The sequence below is a fragment of the Pteropus medius genome, unplaced genomic scaffold (assembly GCF_902729225.1).
Source record: "Pteropus medius unplaced genomic scaffold, Ma_sr-lr_union100, whole genome shotgun sequence".
NCBI lineage: Eukaryota > Metazoa > Chordata > Mammalia > Chiroptera > Pteropodidae > Pteropus > Pteropus medius.
Genome location: NW_024351729.1, coordinates 9306846 through 9326059, shown reverse-complemented (window position 1 = coordinate 9326059; position 19214 = coordinate 9306846). Strand labels below are relative to the sequence as shown.

The 19214-nt window shown below is 32.5% G+C and overlaps 1 protein-coding gene across 1 annotated transcript in view; it reads right to left on the bottom strand.

Annotated features, from left to right (window-relative positions):
- Window positions 1–416: 416 nt before the first annotated feature.
- The window catches only part of SGO2 (shugoshin 2), a 32703-nt gene continuing 13905 nt past the window's right edge, over window positions 417–19214 (bottom strand). Inside the window, exons 5-9 of the mRNA XM_039844360.1 lie at window positions 17972–18057; window positions 14924–15165; window positions 10702–13896; window positions 8466–8616; window positions 417–481 (exon numbers count right to left, since the gene is read on the bottom strand). Of these exons, the coding sequence (XP_039700294.1) occupies window positions 466–481; window positions 8466–8616; window positions 10702–13896; window positions 14924–15165; window positions 17972–18057 (3690 nt within the window). The 3' untranslated portion in view covers window positions 417–465. The remainder of the gene's footprint in view (window positions 482–8465; window positions 8617–10701; window positions 13897–14923; window positions 15166–17971; window positions 18058–19214) is intronic.

Below are 19214 nucleotides of genomic sequence, written 5' to 3'. Positions count from 1 at the left end.
TAGAAGAATGAGGGGTGAGAGAAAACTAGCTAGGGCAGAAGGTGACTTTTAAAATATTAAAGGTGTTCACATATATTGACTAGTTTAAGAACAAAACAGAATAGCTTGGTATACGACAAGATAACCAATGCAAAAGTATTTATTATACATTTTATTTGGTTAAAAGGTTAACAGTTATTGTTTAGTTAAAGGCTGTTAGGTTGAAAGAAACTTAAATGAGCAGGAAGATAAGTTATAGGATGACCAAAATGATTTTAAATTTTGTAATAAAACTTAGTATTACAAAATAGCTATTTTATGCACATATATCTAAACATAAGAATGGATAAATCAATACTCCATGAAAAGGCAGAAAATGAAAAAAAACTTTTTATTACGCATCTCCTCTTCTTGATTCTAGTTATATCCCTGTTTTGACTTGCTATGGTTTCAGAATTCAGAAAAAACAGAATCCATAAAGTCACCTCATCTTCTCATCTTGCTGCAAAATAGAAAAAAGGGAAAGTTAATAATAATCCAAAAGGAATGCTTCTGCTGTGAAGCAGGGAGAGAATTGCTGCATTGAATCAGTAGAAAGCAGTTTCTTCAAACCACAAGCTTTGCTATATATCTGAAATACTGTGATACTGAGGATTATAAACGAGGTTTAAGAGAAATTAATTAACAAAGATTTTATATATTACATGTTACTACAGATTTCCTTTTAATTATGAACTTTTACACGTAAGACTATATAAAAACGTACAACTTTAAAACAATCAAATACATGCTGCTGTACCTACCACCAAGTTAAGAAACAAAATATTACACCTCAGAGGCCCCTAGTGTGCCCCTTTCTGTTCACAGCCCTCTTGTCCCCCAAGAAGTAACCACTGTCCTGTATTGTTAGTCACCGTCTTGCTTTTCTTTACAGTTTTTACCACATGTGTACTACTCTCCTAAAAAGTATATTGTTTGGTTTTATCTATGTTCGCTCTTTATGTAAAGATCAATGGAATTATTCTATTGGTGCTTTTCTATAACCTTTTTCACTAAAGGCCCTTATTTTCAAACCTCTCCTTCATTGAAACATTAAACATACTTATTTTCTATTCTGGTTCCATATCAGATGCTTCTAGTATCTTTTCCCCTTGTGTGTGTAGTGGTGTTCTTTGCTGTGAGCTAGCTTTTCATTTCCTTTGCAACTTTATTTGTGGAAAATGTGGACTGAGATAAAGATCCTCTAGAAAATACTTGCATTTGCTTCTAACAGACAACAGGGGGCACTACAAGTCATAGGCTGACACTAAATCTTCAGCTTGCCGCGTTTTTTTTGACTTCCACATATTGTGAATTTCAGCGGCAATGCATGAGGGTTTCACTTTGGATGGAGTTCTGATTTTTTTTTTTCTCCCCAATTCAGTACAGAGTTATTTCCTTGGGCTTAAAAAAGCTGGTGGGAAGGTTATTTTTAGTTAGCTCTTCTATTTGAGAGAGTAGCTCAACTTTATTAAAGATCTACTATTAGACTCTTCATTTTAGCTAAACCCTAGAATCTGTCTTCTGTCCTTGGCTCCATAAGGGTATGAATCCAATGCTTGGGTTTGCCTTGTTAGGCAATGTCTTCAGACAAAAGCCAGTCTTAGGCTCCACGTAACCTCTCTGGCTTCCTGCTCTTCTCATTCAGTCTCTAATCTGAGCTTTCTTATTTCTCTACTAGCTAACTGACACATTCAGGGTTTAGGTTTTGTTTTGTTTACTATTTTGTTTAGTAATTTTATTTTTTCGGTAAGAGGGTTGGTCTATGCACCTAATATCATGTTGCAAGTAGAGTTATATTTGTCCTTTATATTATACATTTTTTTTTTTTAATGAAATACATGCACATGGTCCCAAATTAGAAGGTATAAATGAGTTGATGGAGAGTTCTCTTTTCTTCCTCTGTACCCCTTTTCAGAGCCAATATAATACCACTGTCATGAGTAATTAGATAAAATTTAATTAATTCTTTCAAAAGAGCTACTTATTCTAAACTAAACATAGCAAAATCCTATAAAGAAATAGTATTCTATTTTAGTTTTGACCTACTGAGCATGTAGATAATTTGGTAAACAGTAGTTGGTAAATTTTTTAAAAGCAAAAATCACAATGTACATTAGTATAAATACTGAGAGATAACAAAGCTATCATTTTTTTTTCCTTTTTGGATTGGTAATGGCATGCAGCAGGCGTATCACAGCTTCTGAGAGACCCAGTGAGAGTGGATCCTGATTGAAATTACTTGCAATATATCACGGAGTGATCATCATAGGCACTGAGGAAGGAGTGGCAGAAGCTGTCAGGAAGGTAATACAGATATATTTTTAAAAGCCTTTATCTTTTAAGTCCCCAAATCTGAACATGACAAGGAGGGACGTTTTTAAGAGTAAAAGCTCTAATCCACAATGAATATATAGTATTTCTGTATCAAATAGCAGAGCAACTATCTTTATGAAGTAAAAACTACAGGAGATGCATGGAGACAGATAGGAACACAATAACAGGAGATTTTAATGTACTATTCTCAGTACAAGAGAGATAAAGTGAACAAAAAATAAATAAGGAGATAGAATATCTAAACAACATAATCAATAAGATAAATCTTATGGCTATATATCAAATTCTGCACTCTGATAATAGAGATTACATATTCTTCTCAACTGCTCACAGTACAGCAAATTCAACACTGCATTATAAAAAAACATACACCATGACCAAGTGAGATTTATTCCAGGAATGCAAGATTGGTTCAACAATAGAAAACCTATCATACGGCAATGATTTTTCTATAGATGCTGAAAAAGCTTTTAAGAAAATTCAACACTCATTCATAATTAAAACACTCAATATACACTGAGGAATATTTTCTTAATAAATTATATATATATACACCTAAGTCCTAAAGCCAGTATCGTATTTAATGGTGAGACAGTAGAGGTATTTCCACTCAAATCAGGAACAAGGCAAGAATGTCCGCAATTCCTGCTAAGATTTGACACTGTACTCGAGGTATGAGCCAATGCAATTAGACAAGAGAAATCCTTTAGGGGTATATGAATAGGTAAAAAAGAATTAAAACTATCTCTATTTTCAGATATCGTAGTATACTGGAAAACTTCAGAGAATGAGATAAAGAATAAAAGAATTTAGTAAGTAACAAGTTGAAAATGTACATAGAATTCAACAGCTTTCATACCCACAAATAATAAATACAGAGCATGATTTACATGTCCAATTTACATGTCCACTTATAATAGCAACAAAGAAGACAAAATATCTACAAATAAATTTAAGAAGAAATGTGTAAAACCTGTATGAGGAAAATTTCAAAAACACTTTTAAAAGATACAAAAGAAGACTTAAGTAGAAAGACATCTCCTTATATAGCACACTCAATACAAAGATGTTAGTTCTCCCTAAATTAATGTGTAAATTCAATGCAATCCCAATAAAAATACCAACAAGCCAAACCCGTGGTTTTCAGCTCAGCGCAGTGCCTTCCAGGTGACATTTTTCAACATTTAGAGACATTTTTGACTGTTATAAATGGGTATGTGCTACTGACGTCTTACAATGCACAGAACAGCTTCCCACAACAAGGAAATATCTAGACCAAAATGCCAATAGTGTCGATGTTGAGAAACCCTAAGCTAGACATGTCAATGCTAAAGTTCATATGTAAAAACAAACATGTAATAATAGCCAGAAGAAAAATGAAAAAAATTATGAGAGCGGACTAGCCCTACCAGATATTAAAGCATCGCATAAAGCCTCTACACTAGACCGGCAGACCACTGCAATAGAAAAAAAAGCCCAGCATTATATCCCTCAAAAATACATACAGAAATTTAAAATATGACATGGTTAACATCTCAGATCTTTGAAGAAAAGATGCAAATAAATAAATGGTGCTGAGACAGCTGTGAAGTCATTCGGAAAATAGATAAAATTAGATCCATATATTACACCACATGCTAGAAGAAAAACTCTAATGGACCAGGGATTTATGTAAGAAATGAAACTATAAAAATACTAGAAAAAAATTGGGGTGAATTCCTCTTTAACCATAGTATAGGAACTTTCTAAATATGACATAAAATTCAGAGAAACAGAAAAAAATGATAAATTCGACCATATAAAAATAAAATTTTACATGACTAAGAAACATAATAAAGTCAAAAGATAACTAATATATTCAAAAAATATTCACTACACATAATACAAGGGCTAATATTCCTACTATATAAAGAATTCTTAATAAATGAGGGACAGAGACCAAAACTCAATTAAAAAATAGCAAAAAGATATGAACAGACCAATAAATGATATAATGGCTCCAAAGCATGAAAAAATACTTAAAATACTTATAGAGAAATGCAAATAAAACAACACTGTGATACCATTTCTCACCTATCAGTCTGGCAAAACTTTTTAAATATGACAACACATTCTATTGATTAGACTGTAGGGAAACAGTGTCACACACTGGTGGTGGGAATATAAATTGGTACTAGACTGCAGGGAAGTGTGACAATACCTAATAAAACTATATATGCCCTTATTTTTCACCCCTGTAGTCCCACTTGTAGGAGTTTACCCTGAAGATACACCCTCAACAATATGAAAAGATATATGCACAAGATTATTCAATGTACTATTATTTATAATTGCAAAATATTGGAAACAACTTAAGTATGCATATAAAGGAATGTGATTGAATAAACCAGAGCACATCTATACACTATTAAGTATTATCCAGCTGTAAAAAAAAGAAAAATAAGAAAAACCTCTGTGAATTGATATGGAGTGATTTCCAGAACACGCCGTTAAAATGAAACAAAGCAAAGTCCAACAGAGTAGCTATAGCATGCTACCTTTATGTAAGAAAAAGGGGGGATATACATATATCTGCTTATTTGTGCAAAAGAAATAAAGGATAAACTAGAAACTAAAGAAATTACTCATAGGGGGAGGGTGAAAATAGGACAGAAAGAAGAGGTAATGGGAATTGGGTAGCATACTATAGCTATTCTTTTGGGCTTTGCTTTTTTTCATTTAATGGTGTGTTCTGGAAATCTCTCTGTATCAATTCACAGAGATTTTCCTTATTCTTTTTTACAGCTGGATAATACTTAATAGTGTATAGATGTGCTATAGTTTATTCAACCACATTCCTATATATGCATACTTAAGTTGTTCCCAATATTTTACAACTATAAATCATACTACATTATTTAGGGATGAGAGTTGATACTTCTGCATATGCTATTTTGTAGAGCTCTGACTTATACAACCCAAGAAATGTTTCATATACCCCAAAGTAAACAACAAAACCTACTAAGATGTGGGAGAAGAAAACGGAATACAAATAATATAAACAAACAAACAGTACAAACAAATGTATCTAAGTGAATTACACATAAATAACATAATTACATTAAAGGGGTTGGTAAGAAAAGAACTAAGGACAAAAAGAATTACATTTAAATGTTACACTTTAGTTAGTAAATATGTTTCTCACAGGGATATGGGTTAGCAATTTTGAAACTGCTTTATGTTAGAAACGAACAAATAAATGAATATATTATGAATAATGAGAGCCAGGCTTCTCACTGATAAATTATGAACAGTCAAAGCTAAAATGAACCCTGTGGTACTGAACTAGAATCAGTTATCAGTATAAACTCATGTTTTTACTACATGTACAGAGAGAAAAATACAAAAGTGTATATATGCATATATTAGCATACATACATATATTCCCTAGTTCTGTCTTCTAAGAGGGCTCAACAACACCCCTGTGGTGGCCAGAGTCCAAGGAGGACTCCCACATTATCCCTGCATACTGGGTTCATGCTCTTGCATAATCCCCTCTCTTTGCATAGGATAGGAACTGTGACCTGCAGCTAACCAATATAAAGAAATAATATGAGATCTTGTTGAAAGAACACAGAAGCCGACCTGAAGAAACTCTTAATAGCCAAAGCTGGAATGATTTGAGCAATGAAATAAATGAGGAAGAGGGAATAGGTCTTTGTCACAGAAGAATTACAATTAATGTAGAAGGAAAGAGGGAAAGAGAAAATCATTACTAGGCAAACACCACAGCAGTAATTGTTACAGAGCAGCTCCACCAATGGATGATAAAAATGATGGGTGAAAAGTATGAGCAGAGACAGGATGCACAGACTCAAAATATATCCTCCAATGTTCATTAACCATAACGAAAAAGACAATAACTTTATAGTGAAAAATACCCAGCATTAATCAAGTTATCAAGGTTAATATTACTAATAATCGGACATATTGACATGATGAACCCCCGATATGATTCAGTGAGGACATACCATTTCTGTGGAATTCTTGCCAAAAATGCAAACCGCATTGTAATCATGAGAAAACATCAGCCAAACCAAACTGAAGGATATTCTACAAAATAACTGACTAATAGTCTTCGAAGTCATGAAAGAAAAGGAAGGACTGCGGAACTGTCACAGGCTAGACTAAGGAGAAACAACAACTGAATGCACTATGGGATCCCCGATAGGATTTTAAAACAGAAAAGGTTGTTAGTGGAAGTCTAAATATAGTTTAGTTAATAGTATTGTACCAATGCTAATTTTCTAGTTTTGATCATTGTACTGTGGGTATGTAAGATGTTAAAATTAGGGAAAGCTGGGTGAGGAAACTCTGTATTATTTTTATAATTTTTAACTAAGTCTAAAATTAGTTCAAAATAAAAAGTTTAACTTGAAGGACAACCTGACTGAAAATAGGCTAAAGGATCTGAATAGAAGGTTCTCCAAAGATGTACCAATGGCCAATAAGCATATCATTAGTCGTTAGAGAAATACAAATCAAAAATAAGATACCATTTCACACACACTAGTATTGCTAGCATCATCAAAAAGTCAAAAAATAGCAAGTTTGTTGGTGAGGATGTGGAGAAATCAGAAACTCTATACACTGTTGGTGGGAATATAAAATAGTGCAGCAGCTTTGGAAAACAGTCTAGCAGCTTCTCAAATGATTAAACATAGAGTTACCATACAACCCAGCAATTGTACAACTAGGCATATACCCAAGAGACATGAAAACATATGTAAACACAAAAATTTGCAAAAGAACATTGATAGCAGCATTATTCATAATAACTAAAAGGTAGAAACAACAAATGTCTATCGACAAATAGATAAATAAAATGTGGTATATATATTACAAATATATTAAAATATGTATATCCTATCTATACAATAGATTATCATTGAGTCAAAAAAAGGAATGAAATACTGATATATACTACAACATGGATAAACCCTTAAAACATTATGTTAAATGCAAGATGCTAAGTGAAAGACTGTATATTACATGATTTTATTCATATGAAATGTCCAAAATAAGAAAATCTATAGAGACAAGAAGGATGAATGGTTGCGTAGGCTGGGGTATGGGAATAATGATATGCATATCTGTGAATATACTAAAAACCACTCAACTATACACTTTAAATGGATGAAATGTATGGTATGTGAACCACAGCTCAACAAAATTGTTTCTAAAAAAAGCTCTTAGTCCTTTATTTCATTTTTAATTTGCTTCTCTTTCACTCTCCCTTGTATTACTGCTATATGCTGGTTATTGTTTAAGACCACCTGTCACAATCATCACGTTTTTCATTTTATAAAAGAAGCAAACATTGAAACAATGCAAAGAAGAAAAAATTTAAGGATATTTTACGCTTTCTTTCTGAAAATATGTCCCAAATATGATCAGGTTCTATGAAACAGGTGACTTCATTTCTCCTTTTAAAAAACAAAATTCTGAATAAAACATGTATAAAAGGCATTTGGACATTTTTGAGATAATCAAGGAAATTTGAATAGGGATTGTCTATTAGATGACAGTAAGGAAATATTGGTAATTTTGTTAGATGTGATCAGAAGTGTTTTAGGAATCAAATGACCCAATGTTAGGGATTTATTTAAAAAATACTACAACAAAAAGAGATAGATGAAGCAAATATGGCAAAATATTGATGCCTGTTGAACTTGGGGGAGGATAAATGTGGGGAGTACTATTTTTTCTTAGTTGAGGTATGTGTAAAATTTTAAAAAAGAAAAAAATAAACATTATTCTTTGAGGCCAAGGACAGATATATTTTGAAAACTACTTCTAGAAAACAAGTTAAAAAAATAAATGGGAATAATAGATATGTAAACAGTGGTTTGCAAATCACAGGCAACATCTTTTTTAAAAGCCTATTCAAAGAATAAAAGAAGACATCTCTTCAAATCTTACTCAGATAATACACTGGTTGCTACACATCAATAATCTATGTTTTATTGGTATTCAGAAGTGTTCAAATACTAATTCAGGCAGGAATTTTTTTTAAGTATATATTTTACAATATCACACTGAAATCACTTTAATATCACTGAAATACTTACTCTCTGAGACTTGGTTCTTTGAAATGGAGTGGAGTGCACCTTCTTCTTCGGCTTGGCAGCTCTAAAGATGGATCTTCTGATTTATTTTCAGATTTAGCAGAGTTATTCGAAACAAAACTGGTATTTGTCAAGTCCTGTAGTGTTCTACCGCCTGAAAAGAATATTATTTTCACAAATATTTGTAAAGATACATAGATATGGAAATAGATATGGGTAGTTAGTGGTTTGCAAATTGGTAGTAAATTTTTAAACTTAACAATAACCAAGATATAATTTAAAATATTACAATTGTAGCACTAAAATTATTTGTCAGTTTAATTTTTTTCTAGCAATGAGAAACTTAAAATTTGAAACAAACTCTCGAGGTAGCCCACATTTTAATTCTGAAATCACAAATATGCTGATAAAAATTCAAAAAAATCACACAAATTACTACACATACAGTCAACATTTGTCATCTACTACTCAACTCTGTGAAAGGAACCATGAGCAATACAGAGATGAAAGATGCCTCATGTCTTCTAACAAGTCCCAGAACTCTAGACCTTTGTACTTCTTTTGCTTCAGTATTCCTTTTACCTGGAATAGCCTTATTCATCAAAATCTTAGTGTTGTCTAACTTGAAAAGATATCTGCATCTTTATGTTCATAGCTGCATTATTTACAATAGCCACGACATGGAAACAACCTGTGTCCACTGATGTTGTGGTATGTAAATACAATGGAATATGATTTAGCCAAATAAAAAATGAGGGAATTCAACCATTTGCAACAATGCAGATGACCCTGAAGACATGCTAAGTGGAATAAGTCAGACAAAGAAAAACAAATACTTGATGATCTCACTTATATGTAGAATCTTAAAAAAACAAAAACAAAACAAACCTCAGAAAAAGAGATCAGACTTGTTGTTACCAGAGGTGGTAGAGGTTGAGGGGTGGGAGAATTGGAGGAAGGTGGTCAAAAGGTACAAACTTTCAGTTGTAAGATAAAAAAGTACTAAAGATATAACGTACAGCATGATAACTACAGTTAACATTGCCATATGATATACAGAAAAGTTAAGTGAGTAAATCCTAGGAGTTCTCATCAAAAGGAGAAAAAAATTTTTTTTTCTTCGTTTCTTTCTATTGCATCTATACAAAATGGTAAATGTTAGGCTGAACCTATTGTGGCAATCATTTCACAGTATGTGTAAATCAAACCATCATGCCGTACACTTTAAATAGTATTGTATGTCAATTATTTCTCAATAAAATTGGGGGAAAAAATCTTAGTGTTCTACATACATGTAAGTGAAATGTTAGGTTCCCAGAAAACTTCAATTGATATAGGAATGTCTAATGTTACCAAGTTTCTAATCACAAAGGAACATCCTTAGAACCCAATGTTAAAGGGAAAATATAAAATAAATAACTTTATATACAGTATAATTTCAAGTTATATTTTAAAAATCTTTAAGAGTTAGGTCTGCATGCAAATGCTACAATGTTGACTGCAGTTCTTTTGGGTGACTGTTTTTCCTACTTTTTTCTGATTCTCTATTTTCAATTTTCTGCAATGAGTATTATTTTAATAACTAGGGGACAATAAATAGTAAACGTTAAAGTAAAAATTTTACCTATCCTTTAGGGCCTAAAATGCTACCTATTTCATGATGTCTTTGTGGGTTCCTTTAGTCAAAATTACTCCCTATTACATCCCTTAGTATAATATATGTGCTTTTATTAAAGCATTTACCACATTTACCACTGTATTTTGTAACTTTTACATACATGTATTTTGAGGAAAGGAAATTGGTATCGTTTATTTTTTAATCCTCTAAATTTTGATCACGATAAACGTATATTTTTGGAGAGTCCCATCCTAAAGAAACTTGCAATTGTCTTTGGTGAAATCAATCCAGGGCAATTCATTATTATATATAATTAAAATAGTCGATTTCCTTCAAACATATGAAACAGAAAATTATATGTCTAATGATATTACTAGACAACTTTGTGGTAAAGGCCAATCTGTTTTTTAGGTTATAAATGTTCAAAACACTCTCACTGTGATCTTTCCAAAGCATTAAACTTTTTAAAAATTCCTTCACATTGTTTCTATAAATTGGGCTACAGTTAAATTTTATTTTTAAATTCCATAAAAATAGCAGTTATAACAGAAAATACTTTACTGGTTAAGTAAAAAATAAACAGTAAATAAAAACTTGATCTCACTTCAGGTATTTACTTACCTATTCCTGATTTTTGTGTCCTCTGAGTGACTTTAAATTTCATCCCTGTCATCTTCTCCTGCACATCATCACTTACTTGAAAGACTGGCGAGGTCTCCAGGGCAAAATTTTCTTTTATTATCAGATTTTTACTAGAAGGAATACACAAAAGTCTTGAACCCTTGTGAACACTGTTAAGGGAAGAATCTTGCATGTTAGGTGAATATATATGAGATAAGGAGTTAAACACCTTAGTGTTAAAGTCTGGCTTAATATTTTCATTTTCCAGATTTTTTTCCTCATCGGCTTGCTCAGATTCAACCGACAGTCCCTGACTGGTGTCAGATATCATCTCCATTACTTCATGGCTCTCTGGAGGATCTACGAAGGTCTTCCTTTTCTTTGATTTGGATGCCATTTTATTTACACTTTTGACCTTGCACTCTCCTTTTATCACTTCCACAAAGGGAACCTCTCTCTTTTTATTCAGAGTTGTAGTGCTTTGCTTCGGATTCTTAGGTGGTTCTATTTGGTTACCAGAATCTGAATCTGTTTCATTAATAGTATGTTTTAAACCTGATTCCAGGGAGAGAGACGTCTGTGAAGAATCTGTTAATTGCAAAATAGGTTTGTTTTTACCTTTTGCCAAAATGTTCTTTGCCTTGCCTGATGATTCTTCCCCATGCTTTTTAACTTGTCTGTAAGAATTTGAAATTTGATCACAATTTTCTTTTTCATTACTATTGATTTCCATACAGTATCTACTGATAAAACCTTGGTGTTCAAGTCTTTGTCTAGATTCATTTATTTTAAAATCAAGATCTTTTGTATAGCTTTCTTGGCTATGCACATCTTTATGATTATTGCCATATATTTGGTTTGTTTCAGAAATTATTTCTGTCTTCCGATTTACTTTCTGCCTAAGCTTCTTATTCATTTTTGAATCATTTTGCTGAGCAGATTGCATATCAGTGACATGTTTCTTCAAATCCAACATATTCAGGGTCTCATAATCATACAAATTCCCATTATTGTTGGTGGAAAGATAAGCTGTTTGAAATTCATTTGTGACGTCCTGGTTTTCAGAAATGGTTTCTTTATCCTTTTGAGTTAGGGAAATGAAGTTGCCTTCTTCTGGGTCATGCACACCTTTGTTATTAAACTCATCTATTTGGTTCATTTCTAAAATTATTTCTGTCTTCCGATTTCCTTTGTGCCTGATCCTTTTATTTATTTTTGATCCACTTTGCATTGCATGTGACATATCAGTAGCATGTTTTTTCTCCTCCCAAATGTTTTGAGCATCATAATCACAGAGGTTTTTATTCCTTTTGGTGGAAGAATCAGCCATCTGAAACTCATTTGGATCTTCTAGGTTTTCAGGAATAATTTCTTTATCCATTTGGATTAGAGAAATTAAGTTATTTTTTTCTAGGTCACGCATCTCCTTGTCATCATTCTCACATATTTGGTTGATTTTAGAAATTATTTCTGTCTTCCGACATACCTTTTGCCTAAGCTTATCTATTTTTGATTCATTTTGACAAGCAGTTTGCATATCATGGACATGCTTTTTCAGCCCCCAAACATTTTGAGTCTCATACTCATATAGGTTTCCACTGTCTTTGGTAGAGAGGGCAGGTGTTTGAAACTCATTTGCGTCATCTAGATTTACAGGGATGATTTCTTTATCCTTCTTCATTAGGAAGAAAGGGTTACCTTTTTCTGGACAATACACATTTTTGTCGTTATATAAATGATTCACTTCAGAAATCATCATCGTCTTACGATTTACCTTCTTTGTAAGATTATTAACTTTTGATTCATTTTGCTGAACAGAGAACACATCGGTGATCGGCTTTTTTAAATCCAGCACATTCTGGGGCTCAGAATCACACAGGTTTCTGTTACCACTGGTACAAGGAGCAGGTTTTTGAAACTCATTTGAAACTGGTAGGTTTGCTCCAGAGGTTTCCTTATCCTCTTGGGTTTGGCAGGAAAAGTTATCTTTCTCTGGGCCATGCACATCTTTATCATTATTCCTATATATTTGGTTTGTTTCAGAAATTATTTCTGTCTTCCGATTTATTTTCTGCTTAAGCTTATTTATTTTTGATTCCTTTTGCTGAGCAGGTTGCATATCGGTGACATGCTTTTTCAAATCCAACGTATTTTGTGCCTCATAATCACATAAATTTCCATTATGTTTGGTGGGAAGATCAGCTGTTTGAAATTCATTTGTGACATCCTGGTTTTCAGAAATGGTTTCTTTATCCTGTTGGCTTAGAAAAAAGTTACCTTTTTCTAACTTATGAATCACAAATGTCTGTCTGGAAGCTTTATTTTTATTGTAAACTGGAAAACTCTGACCCGTATTAAATTTACTCTCCTGCTGGAATTTATCTGAACTTTGGGAGAAAGAGTGTATTTCCTCTTGCTCATTTGTTACATGTATTCTTTTCTTTTTCTTACTATTCTCTGTACTTTGTTTGTCGTCTTGATCAAAGCCATCATGAAGGGTTATTGTCTCTGGTATGTTCAACTGAGTCAGCTGTTCAGTGTTTAAGATAAAATTTGGATCTTCTGAATCTCCTTTGCTATTCAGGCCAACGGATCTTTTTTCTGGTTCATTTTCAATCTTTTCCTCAACATTCATATCTGAACTATTTTTAAATTGTTTCTTTGATCTTTCTTTCTTTTTTTCAGAACTTGAATCTTTCACTTTTCTGAAAGTTTTGATTCCACAGTCATTTGTTTTTTTATTACTTTTATTTTTAGTGCCTGTTGAAACTATAACAATTTTGCTTACTTCACTAGCAGTTAAATCCATGTCAGAATCATACACAGTTTTCTGCAATTGAAAGTCATCATTACCCTGAATTTGATTCACGCTCTCAGCAGTAGGTTCACCAGCAGACTCAGATGAGTTAGGAAGGCACTGTATGTTTCTTTGCATTTTAATATTCATTTCGTTAGTATGATCATTTATGTCATTATTCCAATTTAATACTGGACTTGAAATCCATTGTTGATCTACATCTGTCACACAGGGATTGTCTGCAGAAGGGTTATTTGATTCTGGAAATGATACACGTCTTTTCCTTTTAGTTACATTACTAAGCGATGGTTTCTCCTCTCTGTGGCTGATAGACTGGGCATTTTTCATCTCACTCATTAGAGAACTCTTGGAACTCTGGTCTGAGTAGGAATGGCTTTCTATAAAATAAATGGAAACAAAAATTCAAAACTAAGTAATGAAAAGAAATTTATTATTAAAAAATATTTAGAAATCAAGCTATTTCAAAGAGAAGATTTCTAACAATGTGTTCTGTTCAGATGTTTATGTTATGAAGAATCTATGCAGATAAAAAATAAGGTAGAAATGATCAAATATTCATAAGTCACATTTTACATTTATATCTATGGAAAATATATACTGAGAATTCACTCTTCCTTGGCCCCAACAGTAGAATGGAGTATAACCAACAGTAAAGCCATTAGCATATATTTCTGAAATGGGAGGGGGCCAGCAAATGAACCCAAATAACAGTGACAACTCTGATAAGGATTACTACCAAAAGGCTATCAGCTGACACCTAAAGTTCCTATAAATTATACATATACACGCTTACATAAATTTTTCGAAAGAGCTCTAAATTCAATATATAGTTCCATATTCCAATTGGAAAATCTATGACAGATAGATAAGCCAGACTACACAGCAAGATTATTTTGAAATATCATGTAAATAAAATGTAAGCGTTATCATTTTCTCTTGCTCAGTCATTACACAGGCTCAAGTTTTTGCTTTACCACTATTTAGTTACAATCTTCAAAAAGTCACTACACCTATGTAGACCCCCAATTTCCATATCTATGAATAGTAGAAGATAAAATTTACATATGTATATGTAAATTTATATAAATATAATTGTATCTTTCAATTCATAAGCTAAGATACCAAGAATAAAGCTCTTTAGGCCGGCTCATTTCTAAATATCACTCCCTGAGTAACAGTATCAGGCCACTGTGGATCTGACATTTGTCAGCATATTTGCTTTTAAATTAAATTTTTCATCAGCAATTTAAAATGGTAGAAGTTATCAAATCTGTAACATAAGAGACCTAACTTATTAACTGTTTATATACCATGGCCCTCAAGAAGAAAATTTGATGACTGTAACTATTTAAAATTTGATGACTGTAACTGATACTTGAAAGGAATTTTTTAAAAAAACCTCACCTTTGGGAAGTATATCAATAACAGAAGAATTATATTTTGAATCATCTAAACCACACACATTCTGATTATTTTCTTTAATACACAACAATTCCAAATTATCCTGAGTTGATAAAGGTTGTCTTGTTGATACCAAAGAAGGAACATCAGGTGATGTTTTTGATAGAATATTGTTATCACGATGCATCTTCTCTTTATCTTTATCATCATCATCATCATCATCATCATTTGAAGTTAATCGAATCCTAAAGTGGGAATAAATGAAAAATTTTGTATTCTACAAAATTTAGAAAATTACATGAATAGTTCTTTCCATATTGCACTTAAGATCCAACCACAAACCTGCTCTGTGTTCAATGAGGACAATTATAGGTAGGAAGTAGGTAGTTTCTAATAGTACAGAACTTGGAGGAAAACAAGAATGCTTATCCCTATAGCCCCAGTGACCCCCTCAAAGGAGATAACTGATATAATCACTGGTTGAAATGAATAAAGTTCAGACATACTTACAAATACTCATATATAATGTTTATAGTTTTCCTATAATTAATTCTATAGAGTATCCGAAACTCTTCCTTTGGTTTCAAACAAGTACAGCTATGTAAAGTTATTTGTGAAATGAAGTTTGCTGTTTCTAAAATGCATCCATGTAAACTAAAGCCATATTCCTGGAGTAGTTAAATCTATGGAGGGGACGATAGAAACCCACAGAAATAATCTGATAAACTGACCTTTTTGAATTCAAAGAATGAAGAGTAATATCAAAGAAAGTGGGAGGAGACCAGCAAATGAACCCAAATAACAGTGATATTTTCTAGTTTTGGTCTATTACAAATAGTGCTGCTATGTATATGCCTTTGGAAATATATGTACACATTTCTGTTGAGTATGTACCTAATTGGAGAATTCATGGGTTTACATATAGTATTTGGCTTCAGGAGAAACTTAGGGCATTCTTATTGTGTTCCCATTATTTAATATACTTGCTCTTGGGTTTTTGTAGATTTTTCTTATGAGATTAAAGAAGTTTCCTTATACTAGTTTGCTAAAAGTTTTTTCATAAATGGCTGTTGAATTTTATCAAATACTTTTCCTGTCGCTATTGAGAAAATACTACTTTTCTCTTTTTTCCTCTTACTATAATGAATGTTTTAATCCCAATCAAAACTCCACAAGAGAACATGTATGTTTACACACATGTATGTAAATTGACAAGTTGATTCTAAAATTCACATGGAAATGCAAAGGGCAAAGAATAGCCAAGATAATATTCAAGAACAAAAAAATAAAATGGAGATTCGCACTATCAAATATCAAGACTTAGGACAGTGAGTTCAGAAACAGACCCAAACACATCCAGGCATCTGATTTATGATACAGATGACACGGCAATGAAGTACGAAAAGGACTGTTTTTTCTAAATAAATGGTATAAGATCAACAAGATTTCCACATGAAAAAAAGAAATTACGATCCTTCCCTCACATTATACCCCAAATTCTAGGGAGACTGAAGATCTAAATGTGAAAAGGAAAATAATAAAGCTTTTAAAAGACAACACAGAAGAGCATCTCTAACCTTCCGATTAGTAAAGATTTTTCTTAAAAAGACACACAAAGTAGTAACTGTAAGGGGAAGGGGAGAATTAATAGATACAGCTATGTACATATATGTCAGATTTTAAAAAGAACTTCATTATATGAAGTGCAATGCAAAACTAGGCAAAATTAATTAATGATGTTAGAAGTCAACATATTCATCCCTGAATGGGTGGTGAGCAGTCACTAGAAAGGGATACCAGTAATGTATTTAGGGTACTAGTAATGTTTTGTTGCTTGGTCTGGATATTGGTTACACCACAGTGTTCACTTGTGAAAATTCACCACACTCTAAAGATTTTTGCACTTTTCTAATGTATATTATACTTCAAACAAAAGTCTACTTGAAAAATACAATGAAACTTTATAGAGGGCAAGTTGACACTTGATTCATATGTTTATATGAAACAATGCATACATAATGACAGCCATGATATTCTTGAAAAAGAACTAAGTAAAGGAATTAGAAAACAACAAAATGTACTATTTTGAAACTACAGTAATTAAAATGTACTGGTGCAATGTGGTGCTAGCACAGCATAATAGGCAAAATAATGCAACAAATTAGAAAGAATAGAGAGTGACAGTAGATACAAGAATTTTTTACTATGGTACAAATAACATTTCAATATATTTGTGAATTTACTTGTGCACTTAAATAAAAGCAATAAATCTATAAGTTATATAACAGAAAGAACATGTCTGAAAAAACAAGTGGATTTTGGTCAATACTATGAATTCACTGAGTCATTTTGCCTCTCTGGACCTCACATACTGTCTTTAAAATGACAGGTTTGAAATGGGGTGTTTACTATGACTTATAATCAAATTAATTAAGAAATGAGAATTTTGGTCAGGGGAATAACAATGAAGAAATTAATTTTAAAGCTTAGGGCAGTCTGCAACATAACAAAGGTATCAGGTTTATCCAGCAGAAAACATGAGGCTAGTAGTGACCTGTGGATAAAGAAGGAAAAGAACTAAAGAGTAGCAGGATACTAAAGATGAACTTGGTTATCGAATGAAGGTAAGTTACCTTGAAGCCCTGGAGATATAACCTGTAGCAAAATATTACAAACGTTCTCATTCCTACCAAGTATGAAGCTATAGGTTGATGAAACCCAAACATTGTATAACACACACAAATAATTACTGTTATATAAAAATCTAAATACTATAAACCAGCGTAATTCAAACTCATGTAACTAAAGGTCCATCTGTGCCTCCTTCTTCTCTAAAGTCTATGGGAAAGTTTTATGTTTCAAAATATAAAACTTAATATTATTATATTACATCTTTAATTTCTTTTACTGGTACAATGCTAACAAGTATTTCATTATTTATTTTTAAGTGTTTCTCTATGTTTCAAGGAAGTGAACCAAATAAAAACATTCCAAGCCCAACTTAGGTAGAAGTGTGCAAGTTAAAATTTAACTAAGTTTTGAAGTGATTACCTTGCAAATGGAAGACGCATAGACTTGCACTGTTTACTAACCCGTTTCTTCTTGCTAGCTGGCAGTAGAAAGGGACTCTGATGGAACTATTTTTGAAAAGGATAAAGAAAATGAACAGAAATTTTAATCCCATTAAATATGTTTCTTATTAAAGTGCTAAATTATACAAGGATAGCAACAGTAATAAAAAAAATTCTTACATTAGTCTTCAATAGTTCAATGAGAATAATGTGACGACAGGCTAAACACAGGTCCAAAGATAATCACCACTATTTTTGGTATACGACCTCCCAAACTTTCTCTGAGGCATACGAATAAATAACACGTGTAACCCACACATACACCACATCTCTACATATTCCGTGTTTTCAATCCACTGTTGGACAGAAGGCCTACTTAACTGACGTGTAGATTGACTGTGCGAGGGTAGGTACCCCTAACCCCTGCACTCCATGTTGTTCAAAGGTCAGCTATATATGCAATACACTAATGTCTACATGTGATATATTATTGGATTCTATGATATATATTTTTAAGTAGTCTTTTAAAATTCAAAGTTTGTGTAATTTTAATATATCTTTTAAATTTTGTTTATAGTTGCTAAATTTTCTCACATTTTCTAAACATGTTTAATTATTTAAAAAAGACTACAAAATTAGGCAACATACAACCATGTTTTCCTATTACAGTGCTAACATGCAATAGAAACAAGGGTATGGCCAAATTGACAAGCTAATTTTAAAATTAATATGAAAATGAAAAGGTTCTAGAATAGCTAAAACAACTTTGAAAAGGAAGAACAAAGTTCGAGGACTATTGTAATCGAGACAATATAGTGTTAGCATAAAAACAGATAAATAGATCAACAAAATAGAGCAGAGTTCCAGAAATAGATCCATATATTTGCTCAATTAATTTTTGACGAAGGTGCAATAGTCAAATGGGGAGCCTAGACTTCCACACGCACCAGGCTATAATAAGGAAACTCTTCTCCAAACCAGGGGTACTATCAGAAAAGGCCAAGGGGAGAGCTGGGACAGCCGGTGGTAACAAGCCCGCAGCAGTATCAGTGAAGAACACAGGGGACACTAGACTTCCATTCTAACTTGGTAGTACAAGAAGCCCCTCTCCCTCTCCTCTGGGGGTGACAAAAGAGGTCTAGCAGAAAGCCAGGATTTTCACTATTCTTTAAAGGTAATAACTTCCCCCTTCAATTTCCCTCCAATCATGGTGTTAACAGAGG